Source organism: Haemorhous mexicanus, chromosome 4 (assembly GCF_027477595.1).
Source record: "Haemorhous mexicanus isolate bHaeMex1 chromosome 4, bHaeMex1.pri, whole genome shotgun sequence".
Taxonomy (NCBI): Eukaryota; Metazoa; Chordata; class Aves; order Passeriformes; family Fringillidae; genus Haemorhous; species Haemorhous mexicanus.
This window is the reverse complement of record NC_082344.1, coordinates 2663275-2676527: the sequence shown is the minus strand read 5'-3', so window position 1 is coordinate 2676527 and position 13253 is coordinate 2663275. Positions and strand designations below refer to the sequence as shown.

Here is a 13253-nt window from a genome sequence, read left to right as displayed (position 1 = left end):
AAAACATGCAGTGGTACTGCTGCACAATACAGGCAAACTTATTTTTGTTCATTTTAGCTGTAAGACGTGGCTGTGTGGGAGGTCTAATGGTAGTGTTGGCTGATGGCCACAGTTATTAATGCATTTGGAGGGCTGATATGTTAATGAAGTTAGAAACATCAACCTGGCTTCACTTTCCAGGGTTTATGTCATGTAAACAACCCAATAATGGACATTAGTCATTTCTGTACAGTTGCTGAGGTGATTCTACATTTTCTGTGCTGTAAAATGGGCACTTAATGCAGATGTAGCTCAAAAATAAGCCACAAGAATAATTACAAGATTTAGCTTTAAAGGTAAACCACATACTCAGTAACTCCTGTATCCTCAGCCAGTCTGAGCAGCCTTGGGCATGCAAGGTCCAATTGATTTGGAGTTTTGGGGGTTTTGTCAATATAAGGATGCCAGTAAAGATGGGAGCTCCATGTTGGGACTCTCTCCCTTATATATAGAGCACCAATTTCTTATGACTTGAGCTGTGGAGCACTTTCTGATGGGAAGATTGGGTCATAAAAAACAATAAAACCTCAATAACGGCAGGCTTGTTGTGTAATTTATTATTCTTCCAGTCTTTGGCAGTGATTCATGAAGCATTTACGCTTTAGTGAATAGCTTATATGGATTTGGTAGGTCAGCCAGCAAGTATTTCTGCTGTCAATGTGTTCAGGTTCAGAGCTGGGCTGTGCTTGTTTGCACGTTAGCCTTCCAAATTTAGTAAAGCCGAATTATTTGATGCCAGTTTTAAGTGGAGAAATTTAAAGTCTGGCACATGAATAACATTATGGCAAATGAAATTTTGAAGAAATTTGATCAGTGTGCAACGTGATTCAGAAAATAGCATGTTTTCTTCATTAGGAGCTGAAGCAAAGCCTAGAATTTGGTATTACTGCCTCACAGGCAGCAACCCTCCAAAACAACCCTTCGCTAGCAAATCGTCCTTCCTTTCTTCCTTGCAACTCGGCTGCCCTTTCACGCAAGGAGGCTGATGCTGTCAGGGGTGAAGTCCCCACGGGGGCTTTATGCATATTGGTACCATCACTGAAGTACCAGTGGGCTCTGCAGACACCTGGTCCAAGTCCCTGCCGTCAGAACAATACCTTTACAGTCATATCAAACTATCCCTATCATCCAATAGAAATACAGTGCGATTGAGGAAATGGCTATAGCCAAAGCTGCTGCTTTTGCACTCACCCTGCTTTCATTTCCTCTCTGCCACCCAAGGAGCTCTCTCCTTGTAGAAGTACAGTCAACCTACAGCTTTAGTCAATGGAAAAAGAGTTTTTTGATAATCCTAAGGACCGGTGGTTTCCTAAAGATTTCATTCCCCATGCTCAGAGAAACAAAAGGGAGAAATAAAAGCTGAGAACATACCTGGAGCAGGGAGGCACTGGGGGTTTGCTGCACAGCTGGTTGACCTCAGGAGAAACATCTGACACTGAAATTATTTGTCTCATTTTACAGCAGCCAAGAGTTTACTGAAAAAGCCGGATGGAGTTAAGGTAGGTAAAACACCTGCTTTCCATTTCAAAGATATATTCTTAGTCTCCACCTGTCTGTAACTTCTGCCAGGTTTTAGAATTGATTATTGCTATTTCTTTCCTCCATAGATTCTGTTAGTAAGTCTTCTCACTGTCTGTTTGGAGTGGTTCAAGTTAGTAGCTGAAACTTAGAGATGATATAAAACAAAAACTTGAAAAGCCAGCATTAAGTAAGCAGAAGATAGAAAACTACTGGAGAAAATGCTTTTCCTTGCTTTTTTAATGAAGAATGACTATGTAATTAATGACTCAGAATTATCAATTAACTTGTAAATAATGCTTTGGTGGTGGGATTTTTAGGCATCAGGGTTTATGTGCAGCTCTGTTGCCTGTCTGTTTCCCCTTGACTTTCCATTAGATTTCGTGGAAGACCAAAAGTGTACGTGTAGGCTTGGCTCCACATGAGGTGTGTTCTGCCAGATGTACTTGCTATATTTGGCAGAACTTGAGGGGTTTACTGTCTCAGATCAGCTCATCCTGACTAAGAGACCTTGCTAAGAAGGGAACATTTTGGCAGCTTTCGTACATGATTTAGAGCTCCTGCTCTCCCATCACCAGACCCTGCAGGAGGAGAGATGCTTCACAAATGAACGTTCTGCATAAATACTTGGGGGAAAAAAAAAAAAGGAAAACAAAATCCCATTGAGCAGAAGACGTACTTTGGGTTTTTTTTCCCTCAGAGGACCTTTAAAGACTAATATGCTTCAAGCTTTCCTTATAAGATTCAAAAGATATTCTTCTGTGCTCTGTGTGTTTATTCAGAAGGGTGTCTTTGACCTGAATTTTAAATTTCTATTTAATCTTAACGTCTTAGTTTAACAAAACATTATAAATACTTGCTTAAATACCAGATTCACAGTGTATTTGTGCCTGCTGTCTGACAAATGCACACTTCAAATCAAAAAATCCTGAGCCTGACCTACAAAGAAATGAGTACAGTACCATTGCATTGCTTCTCACTGCCGAGCAGTGGAGATCCCAGTCACATGGAGAAACACACATTTGGAATAATTCTATCTCTGCTGGAAAACCCTGACCATGTTTCATTGTGGAATAGATAAAATTTATGCACTCTCTCTGACCAGTTTTCCTTTTAAATATCATTCCTCCTACAGGTCTACGATGCTATTTGTTCTATCGCAATTTCAATATAATGTGGGAAACAATTGTTGCCAAAATTTTGCCTACATTTCACCTGATGGGATTCAGTTCTTTGGTTTTCAGCACATATTATGTATCTGCTGTTAGTAGTCTGCATGGTCATGTGGAGCAAAGGGAGTAAATGTACATCTGGGGAGGTCTGGTTTGTTGGTGTTGTTGAGATGCTATTATTGAGATACTCTGTAGCATTTTTCCACCCCTTCCAAAAGACAGCTGTAGCTGTCTTTTTTGTATTAAAAAAAAGAAAAAAAGCCAAAAGAGAAATATGCTGTACTCCATGCATTGATGCTGCAAATCCAACCAGTCACATTTTCTTCTTTTCCTTTCTCTCTGACTGGTCAATTCAGAAAAGGAAGTCCAGTTCGAGTGTTCAGATGATGGTGAGGATCTTTATCGACAGATTTTTTTTCCTCCTGTGAAACGTTCACACTTAGAAATCAAACAGTTGCATTTAGCTTTGTTAACTTACTGTGAGAACTGCAAGACTTTAAAGTACAACCTTGTGAATTTTAAGGCTGCAGTTGCTATATGCCATCCACAGTGAATTGTTCAGCCATTCTTTCAAACAAGTCTTTGCTTTTTTTTAACCTGGGGACATAAAAAGCCAAAAAAGTAGATGTAACATCAGCCAATGCAGCTGTTCTTAGTAAATAAGAATAGTAACAAATAGTAATCTTGTAACAGCCTTCTCTTTGTTTTTAAAACCTCCTTATTTTAAAAGCTAATAATATTAATATTGTAAAATGTAACACAATACCAGTTGCACAGTGATACAGTAATGCATTAATTGAGTCACTGTAGCCCAAGATGCCATGCTAAATGCTCAGGAGTAAAAAAGCCAATTTCCCAGCCTTCCCACACTAGTTTCCCAGCTAGCTTGCTCCGCAGCTCAGGGCTGTGTCCCAAGATGTCCCAGCTGACAGTCTCAATAACTTTCCTTCCTCCTCAACCTACTCTCCAGTCTTGTGTTCATTTGGCCTCCGTGACCCCGCACGGTAACTTCCTCTCTTGCTGTTCATGGTGGTTTTGAATGTGACCTTGGAGGTGCTCGTGAGGATGGGCTCTGCCTGCTGCTGCTGCTGGCAGAGAGAAGGCAAAGGGCCCTCATCCACACCTTTCCCTGGGAAGCCAGCTCTCCTTGGAAAGCAAACACTGCTGGTCAGGTGCGAGCAGCCGTGCAGTTCTGTAGGTAAATCCTCTGTTCCTTGGGTGAATGCAGAATTCCAGTGACAGGAGCCACAGCATCCAAAGGAGGGGCGCTGGGAAGGTGCAGTGTGGTTATTGCCAAACCTCAAGTGTGCGTTGACTCTTTGGAAGTAGCGTGTGAAAAGTAAAGCCTAAAGATACAGGCCTTATTTGGTAAAATATTTTCACATTCTATGGAAAAAAGGCCAATCAGGATCCTAGAGTTGTGCCCAGCTGTTTGGAGTGCGTGTGTGTCTGTCCTGCACTACTGTCACACCTCAAAGGGACTTTTGGCAAGTGCTGGAACAATAAAAAGTGTGTTCTCTTCACAACAAACAGGAGGACACTGGTTAAGCACAAATCAGCTTTGAAGGAACTGTTTCATATGACAATATTGTAATCCTTTTGGAGTGGTTTCCCTCTGCTATTAAAAGTACCTGCAAGATGCACCATGTGTTCCTAGATTAATGTCTCTTTCTATGAGAGAGAAAACATGTACAGCTTATTGGTGTTTTCCTGCCAAGTTTCAAAGGGTTTTACCAAGTTCTGTTTACGTGGAAGAAATAACTGTGTTTTGAATCACGCTCCCTCTCTCTCTCTCTCTTCCTGATGAGTGCTGGATTCTCAGTATCACACTGAAGAAGTTTTGAATAGGTTTCCTGCTGTTTTCAGCAGTAGCTGTAATGAATATTGTTGATTTTCATAGGGCTTTCAACAAGGGAGTATGGACCAAAGTCTGCTCTCCTTACTCAGGCAAAATTGGAATTGAACTTTGAGTAACCTGTTTTCCTTATGTATTCAACCAAGAGCACTCCTTTGGGATACCACTTGAGTTTTTGTATTAAGCTGCTACTGAATAGAACTATATGAAATCTGGTGAAATCTTCATTTCTTTCCTTATGTTTTTCCTTTATGTCTATTTGCTTTTTGCTAGGGTCTTTTCAATCTAGTCTCTCAATGACTACACTGACACAAAAATATGATTCTGTAGTTATGCAACTCAATATGCAATTTTTGTCTTGCTTGGAAGATTTAGTCTGCTGTCAAGCAGCCTTGTTTGTGTTCCCACTCTTCTACAGATCTCCAGTAGAACTTTCACTTACTGAAATGGATGGGGTTTTCTTTCAAGTTTTTTCCTGAGTAAGGAGTTGAGGGTTCTGTCCATCTCAGAATCCCATAAATACTAAAGCAAGTAAAATACTTGCCAATACTTAGATCTCCCCATGAAAGACTTAATGCACAAAGGTGTTTGTTCTCTCCCTGTCCTGACTTCAGACAATCCTACAGCTTACAGCTGTAACTGTGCATAGAGAAATGATATTTATTTGGCAATAAGTAAGCCAAGTCAGGGCATAATCAATTGCAACTCAACAGTGACTCATATGTTCTCTTAGTGACAATTTTTGCACAAAGACCTTTGTTTAAAAAATAACTGCTCCTCATCCTCCTGCTGTAGAGCATCATGAACTTTGCTTTTAAATCAAAGAAAATTATTTTTATTCTATATGGGAAAATATTATCTATCACAAGTATTATTAAATAACATTTAGTGTCTACATAATGTTCCCTGATTAACAAAACTACTTCATATTCTTCAAAGCCAGTTAAATGCTGGGTAAAAATTAGAAAATGTGCAGTCTGTTATCCATTACTGCAAATCCTGTGGACATTTCCATAATTTAAACGGATCCTAAGTAAGATTCACTTCAGCTGCAGGCTCAGTTCCTGAAAACCACAAGTCAGCTGCCATGCCAGGCCCAAAGTAAAATAATCATCATAAAGTGCTGAGGACATGGAGTCTGTGAATTTCATTTCTTTCCATTCCGTAAAGTTAATTACATTTTTAGGAGAATCCATTAACAAAACAATTTCAGGCATTTCTGGTTTTGCTTTGCACACTTAGTAATAAGTACTATGACTAGAAGGTTCGGTAGAACTTGGTTTTTTGGATTAAAGTCTTTTCAGAGCATCTGTAACTTTATACCTAGTTCTGCATGATGCTTTGGACCACCCTTGTAAAAATTAGATATGACCAAAATGTACATAATTTTTTTTTCCTCATTATTGAGAGAGGAAAGAATACATCTTTTAAAACAGTTTTACAATACTTGAATCTTGCTGCTTAGTGCATGTAAAAAGTGGCTCACTACATTATTTTCAGTATTTCTGTTCTTCCCATACTCCATGGTATTGATGAAAGTTAAATCTTAAAACATGGATTTAAAGGATCAGTTACTTTGAAACTTCCTGCGGAGCAGTTTAATTTGAATTAACATTTTGTACAGATAAAAGCCAGGAGGAACAGCACTGTGCTAAGCATAAGAGGTACCTTGAGGACCTGTAAAGTTAAACACAGAGATGCTGACGGCTGGAGTCAGACTGCAGGTACCATGGCGGGAGACCTTGTGCTTCCGAGTCGCAGTACCAGCACTGAGAAGCTGCCAGTGATTTTCTGCTAAAAACAGCACCAAAAAAGCTCAAGGGGCACAAGTCTTTTTCTAGCATCAGTCACATTTATTCCAAAGTGGAATCAGAAGCCAGTAGAACAAATGACAGATTCTTGAAGCGCTGCAAATACTCAGATGTTATTTATGGTAGGGATAATTCATGAGAAGTAAGGAACTGTTGGGTGCAATGACCTAACAGCATTGCATGTCACGAAATGGCAGTGACTATTTAGGACTTTGCCGTATTAATTCTTGATTCTTCTTAGACGTGCTTAGCTGCTACTTAAGGGCTCTCTGCTAAATGTCTCAGCTCAACTCATCCATCCCTTATCTAGACCTTGGTGCAGGGCTCTGGCAGCACTTGGGGAGGAGCTGCCGGCCGGCTCCCGGAGTTAGTGTCAGTGTTCCTGCAAGTTCCTAAGTTCATCTTTCTGTATTCTTTATTTCCATATCTATATCTATCTATAGATAGCGATACCTGTCTATAGATGTTGTGTGCAGAGATATAGATACGGTGCCTACCGCGAGTTCTAAGGCCTGTCTGTTTCTGTTTTCTGCATACCTACAGATAAACAACAAAACCAACGTGGTAACCAGCCCCAAGGAAAATATTCCTACCCCGGCGCTGGTATACCTGGAATTTTCCTTCTCATGCTGTCTGGAAGTTTTTGACTGTCTTCTGTTTGTTCTTCCTTTTTTTTTTTTTTTTCTCCTCCTTTTTGCTTTTTCATGCATTTACTCTGTTTGCTTTCTAAAAACAGGTTTTGGAAAACCTTTTTGTTTGAATTATGCTGTCTTTTTTTTGTGAGGAATCCCATTAGAGCGTGTTTATTGACAGAAAATGTTAAATGGAAGCTGGATGCGGTAGAGTCGTAGCATTTGTAACCGTAGCTGAATTTTTTGCATGCTGTGCCAGAAAGTGAGTAGAATGCGCTTGGTGTTGCTCTTAGCTCTTTGCCTGATGACTGTTGCCACCTTCTAATGCTAACCTTTTGCACCAACAAAATCTTTTAAAATCAGCTCTGTTATTTTCTCGGCTTTGTCTTAGTTCAAGTGTTGACATCCAGGAGAGCTAACAGGATTATTACTAGGCTGCCATAAAACAGACCTTATTCAGATTTTCATTCCATATTTCCTTAAACTCAGCAGGACTTTGCAAGACTTCTCTGGGATCAAGAGGCATCTAGAGCTAAACATTTTGCTTGTTTCTCTTCCTTTTAAATCAGCAGGAGATATTATTCATTAATAAGCTCTGCTAAGGGCATATTACAAATCAAAGTGATGTTCTTGGATGTTTACTGCAGTCTGGCTTTTATTAATAGCCCTATTTCTAAGGCACCTGTGTATCACGGGGCTCAGCAATGCAAATGCCAGTGCCAAAGTACCTCGTGTTGTGATTTGTTGTTTCCCACATGCATATAAAACTTTGAAAATGGGGTAGTTCACACAAATTTGAAAGCATTTTTCCTCTGCAATTTTTTTGGGCAGCTGGCACTGAGGCATGCAGTAAGTTCTTCCTAAGGCCGAGTCAGCAGGTTGCATGCAGGAGTTTATGGCAGTCTGCTCCAGACAGAGCAGTGCCCAATGGCCCATGCTGAAAGCATGCTGGCTAGCTGCCATTTCAAAGATTATTGGACCTTTCTTTTAAAGTTAAAGCACTGGGGGAAATTACACTTTTAAATGGCACGAAGATCTCTCTCACTTGGTTTTATGCAGCTCTGCCCAGGCAGGAGTTGAGGGCAATCCACACATTCCAAACCACAGTGGTATCTAGGGGTAGTCATCCTTAATCCTTATCAATTGCACTGTATTTCAATTTGATCACTTCCTGCTAATACAAGCAAACATGATTAAAGAAATGAAGTTGTTAAAGCTTAAAGATTTGTGGCCATCCTGCCTGTCCAGGTTCAGACAGGAAAGCCCACAGATCATTTGGCCTGCTCTCATCCAGAAGAGCCTCTGCAGGTCCCCAGAGCTTCAAAGCCCTGCACACCCTGGTCCTGAATAAGGTCTCTGCATGCCGCTGCATTAGGTGAAATGGCCTTTTTTGCTGGCTTGCTGTTGAGGAAATCTGTGTTAGAGACATCCAGTTTCACCCCCTGGCGACAGTTAACATTTGTTTTAACTCTTGTCAGTGTTCAGCATTTGTGAGCTGGCTCTTCTTGCACTCCCTCACACCAATGAAAATGTATTTACCAACGGGAACTCTTTCTCTCTTTATTTTGTTCTCGCTCAGGAGCCCCAAACTACAGTAATCCACAACCCTGATGGAAATAAGGTATTCAGAAAGAATCAACTCCATCTTGCTTTTCCACCCCACATATTCCATCCAATATTCCGCAGCACAATAGGGCTGTTCCAAGAATTTGTGAAGGAAAATCTCATTCCTGCATTTGTACACCCAGTGAATCTCCAGCCTGTTTTCATCTGTGTCCATCTGCTGCGTGTGTCCTGCTGCTTCTGAGCTCCTGAAGCTCTTGGGGGAGTCGGTAGCAATGGCAGAGCTCAGTGCCCTGTGCAGCCCAGCCCGGGGAGCAGGGGGTCTGTCTCATTTCAGCCAAAAATGCTGCAGTCTGAAGGAAACCTAAGAGTGCTGTTCTCAGAGTGTGGTGAGGTGATCCCGGCAAGTTTTACGTGCAGTCATCACCTCAGACAAAGATGTCATTTCCGTTTATTCCATTTGCTGTTTCTCAGCATGCTTATACACTGTGTCGTGACGTGTCTTTTGCACAGGACTTTGGTTTTCTTCCATAACATCACTGGGCAGTTGCCAAAAAATTTCACATTTCAAGTGACAAAGAGGTCTTTTGATTTTTACATGTTTTCTTCATGCTCTTTTCTTTTTCTCATGTATTGTGATGTTTGCGTCTGGCAGCTGATCCCTAAAACGTGTTTTGTTTTGTTTTTTTCATGCATGGACTTGAAAAGGGCCAGGAAATACCATCATTTACATTAACACGTGTTCCTAGGTTTCCTGAAAAGAATTGATGCTTCAACAAGAATTTCACTGTTTGCAGTGCTGATTTAGTTCACATCCCATTTATCTAGTCTTAACTCCCTGTGGTTATTTCATAAGAGGAGGAGTGGATCTGAGTGACGGCATAACGCATGCAGACATTCCTCAAGCATGGAAGTGCTGATGGTGTGTGTTGTGCTTGTGTGTCCCAGTCCTCTATGTCCCCTGCATCTGTCCAACACAGAACTTGTGTTTTCATGTAACTACTCTTGGAGCTCCCCAAGTTTAAACTCATAGGCCACCAGCAGCCTGTGTTTGAGCAGCAGGCTGATCTTTATCGCTGAAGTCCACTAAAGCCCAGAAAACCCAGATAAAATATTGGCATGACTACATCTACTTGATTGTATTACTTAATCTCAGCAACTGAGATACTCAATGTCCCAAAAGGTCACAACAAACAAACAAACCCCTTAATGCGGAGAGTTCCTCCTAAATTTATCTGAAAGACTGATCCTTGTAGTATGGCAACTGGAGTGGATGCTTCAGTGTTAGAGGCTACATCTGCCCTGTGAGCTTTGCATGGTGTTTACAGCTCATGTTTGTGTGAGGTTTTTGTTCACTTGTAAGTACTTTATCTAATGTTTGAAGTGCTAGAGCATGATACGTCCGTGCAGAGTGGAATGTCTAACACAGCCAGGGCAGGGGCAGCATGGTGGCTCGTTCAGTTTTGTTGTGTGTGTGACTTAATTCCTCTAGTTTGACTTATCACTGCACATTTGGGTTTGGAAGGTCTGGGTAATGCATTTGCCCTCTTCAGTGTTCCTTTGGCTCAGCCTTGTGAGGACACAGTAAATGAAGGGCACTGGCAAATTTACCTTTCATTATGTAATTGTAAAAGCCTTTAAAGAATTAAATACAATACCAGTCCTGTCTTCTTTCTCAGATAAAAACAGATCAGTTAATCTTTTTTGGTATTGAGCTAAAAAAAAAAAGAATTCTACTTTTCAAGAAAGTACAGAGATAAAAAAAAAAATCTAGCTTAAAAATTTCCAGCTCTCTGCAGCTGTTAGATTTGACAGTGCCCTGTTGAATTTGCCCATTATATTTCATGTTTCTGGTAATTAAGGAAAGACTGAGATACAATATCCTTGCCTTTTTAAGTGTGATGGTTTAAGAATAAACTGTCTGATAGATGAGTCATTCCTCTGCATGGCTGGTTGGTTGAAGAATACTGCTACAAAGATGGCTTAGTTTGTTAAAGTTCTTAACATACAGCCATCAATTCTTCAACTCCTTAAAAAAAAAACAAAAAAAAAACAATATGAAAATGAGATAATCTGATCCAATATGCTTCAGATCACTGTCATTTGAATATACAATGTGTAAGTCACACGTGCAGGAAATCAGTTGTAAATTGTAGCTTGTGGAAGCCTGCCTATTTGGAAGGTGGAATTGGAATGGAATGACTTATTTTGCACAGTTGGTTTAATCACTAAGCTTAAAATGGCAAGCACTCCTACTTGGCTGAGGTAATTCATACATTTCAGATGGACTTTGTAGAGTTGGATGTTAAAGAAAAAAAACTTTCCTGTACATTCCTGTGAAGTAAAAGCATCAGAGTGCAGGAATTGTGTTTCTGTTCCCTCCTGTGGAGAATGGCAATGTTTGACATCCATTTCAGGTGGAAATGTCTCAATCAGTGTGTGACCATTTGTTTGTGAATGACATCCCACCCTGCTTCAAGGCTTTGCATGACTCCTGTAACTAATCCTGTCATTTTCCTAGGCACGCAAATCAGGCTTGGCTTGTTTTGTACATTTGACTCATATTTACTTCTCAACAGGAATCAACAGAGAGTTCCAACACGACCATCGAAGATGAGGATGTGAAAGGTATGATTTTGTGCTGGAAATGTTTGGAGAAGCAGTAACATGAGTTTCGTGGTTGCATTTCAATAGGCCATTAAACACAGAAACCCCTAATGAATTTTAGGAGAGAATAGTGTTTTTCCTTTTTAGAAGAAATTACTTTTGATGTGCTTGAGACTTAACTGTAACTTTTCAGTTCCCAAAACACCATTTCCCATGATGTTTTGGGATTAAGTGTATGAAGTTACTGCTTTTTGACTAAGATATTAGTTCCAGTAATAATAGAAGTAGATGATAAATGTGTAAGTCAGTGCTTTGTAACTTTTACTTAGTTTATGTTTAGCATGCCATTTGTGTTTTGGGTTTGGTTTTGGGTGTTTTATTTTCATGTCACCATTTTTGGTTTTATTCTGTTCAGATGCCAGTGAATTTTTTTGGTTTCCTTTTGTTCTGTCCATACACTTATTTTAATCTTCCTTTTTTCTTTAAAAAACTGACATCAAAACTTTTTTTATAAACCCGTTTTTGTAGCTTCACAGATAATATTTGTTTCCATTTTTCCCTGCTCTAAACATGATGCTGTGATGTTACACATACCTATTTTAATAGCATTATGTTTTCAAGTGCAAAGGGTTTGAAAAAGGGAGTATTTGATTTGTGTGTCTTTGATTGACAAAATGAGTTGGCTTTTGGCCTCAGAGAACAACATGTATGTGCTGGTGAAATGTGGGCCAGAGGTGATAGAAGGGTAAAACAGGGAGAATGGATGCAACAAAGTGGTGGTGGTTGGAGTTACTGTGAAAGGAGAGAACAATTATAGGGATCTGCAGCTGATGTGTTGGAAAAGACAGTGTAATTTACCTTTAATCATAATGCTTTGTATTTCTTTCTTCAAACTATTTGATGTAGTTTAACAACTAAGCTTATGAAATGAATAATTTAATTATAGGGCCTCTGTGTGATGATGTAATGTAGTGTTATTAGAGCAGGGTTTTTAGAAAATTCTGTCTGAAGCTTACCACACAGAATTGTACCTCAGGGGATACAATTATACAAAGAAACAACAATGAAGATAATTTGCCTAATTCTTTTATATGATTCTGCAGTATCATAGTTCAGGGCAAGCTGGATGACCACAATATATGGTATTCCCAAACCAGAAAAGGAGATCTTGCAGTAAGCACAGGTCTGAGGAACGAGGTCCTGTTTGTGTCTTTCCCTGCAGTGTACAGGGATTTAATTTTCTGTTTATTTAAAAGACAAATATAATTTCCCTGTTATTAATTGTTCACGAACTTGTGTGGTTTTCACTTTTTAGTATTCCTCTCACACTTCCCATCTTTCCTCTGGAGACTGTTGTTCATACTGTTTTATTATAAATTAAAGCTAACAGTGCCCCCAGGGTCTAATTTGTAGAATGATTCAGGGAATAGGCAGTCTTGCATCCCTGTCACCTAATACAAGCTCAAGCTTCCTGCTCTGGCAAAGCACTTGGGGAAGATTATTTCCCCCCCACACCAAGCCTGAGTCCTGGATGTATGTTTTGTAGGAGAACAGTGAGAAAGCTGTTCTCTTGTCAGCAACAGCCACTAGAGATGAAATACTGGTAGGAGCAAATGGATTGCTCCATTTGCTCCAGAGGAAGGAGAGAGCATTCTCCAGGTTCTTCTTGTATGCTCAAGATGACTCAGGGTGTTTGTCACCACATTTAGACCCAGAAGGAATGCTTTGCACCTTAGATGATAAAGAACGTTTAAGACCTTTTTGCTTTTCATTGCAGCATGGAGTAGAGCATGGGAAGAGGCTCTGTCCTTCCTGGGGAGGAGCAGGGGGCTGTGGCTCTAACTGGGCAGTACTATTAGTGTGTATTTTATGGCATTGCCATGTGATGCACACCTCCCAGGGTTAATCCTGTTCCCAGTATCCCAACGCTGTACAGACAGGGCCAGGGCCCCTTCCTTTGAGCAGCCCACACGGGCTGCAAACATCCAGCTCTGCAGCAGGGGCTTTGTTCTTTGGGGTTGATTAGCCTCTTTGCAGAGGTGTGGCTCCCATGGGT

General features: G+C 40.3%; 1 protein-coding gene across 13 annotated transcripts in view; it reads left to right on the top strand.

Moving 5' to 3' along the window:
- Positions 1-13253, top strand: part of CAMK2D (calcium/calmodulin dependent protein kinase II delta) — a 121132-nt gene that overhangs the window by 91588 nt on the left and 16291 nt on the right. For 5 of the 13 annotated variants that reach the window (XM_059843666.1, XM_059843658.1, XM_059843656.1 and 2 more), the window contains 4 exons: positions 1501-1538; positions 6939-6998; positions 8607-8648; positions 11170-11218. In XM_059843666.1, the coding sequence (XP_059699649.1) occupies positions 1501-1538; positions 6939-6998; positions 8607-8648; positions 11170-11218 (189 nt within the window). The remainder of the gene's footprint in view (positions 1-1500; positions 1539-6938; positions 6999-8606; positions 8649-11169; positions 11219-13253) is intronic. The other 8 variants (XM_059843659.1, XM_059843669.1, XM_059843668.1 and 5 more) reach the window with 5 other exon arrangements.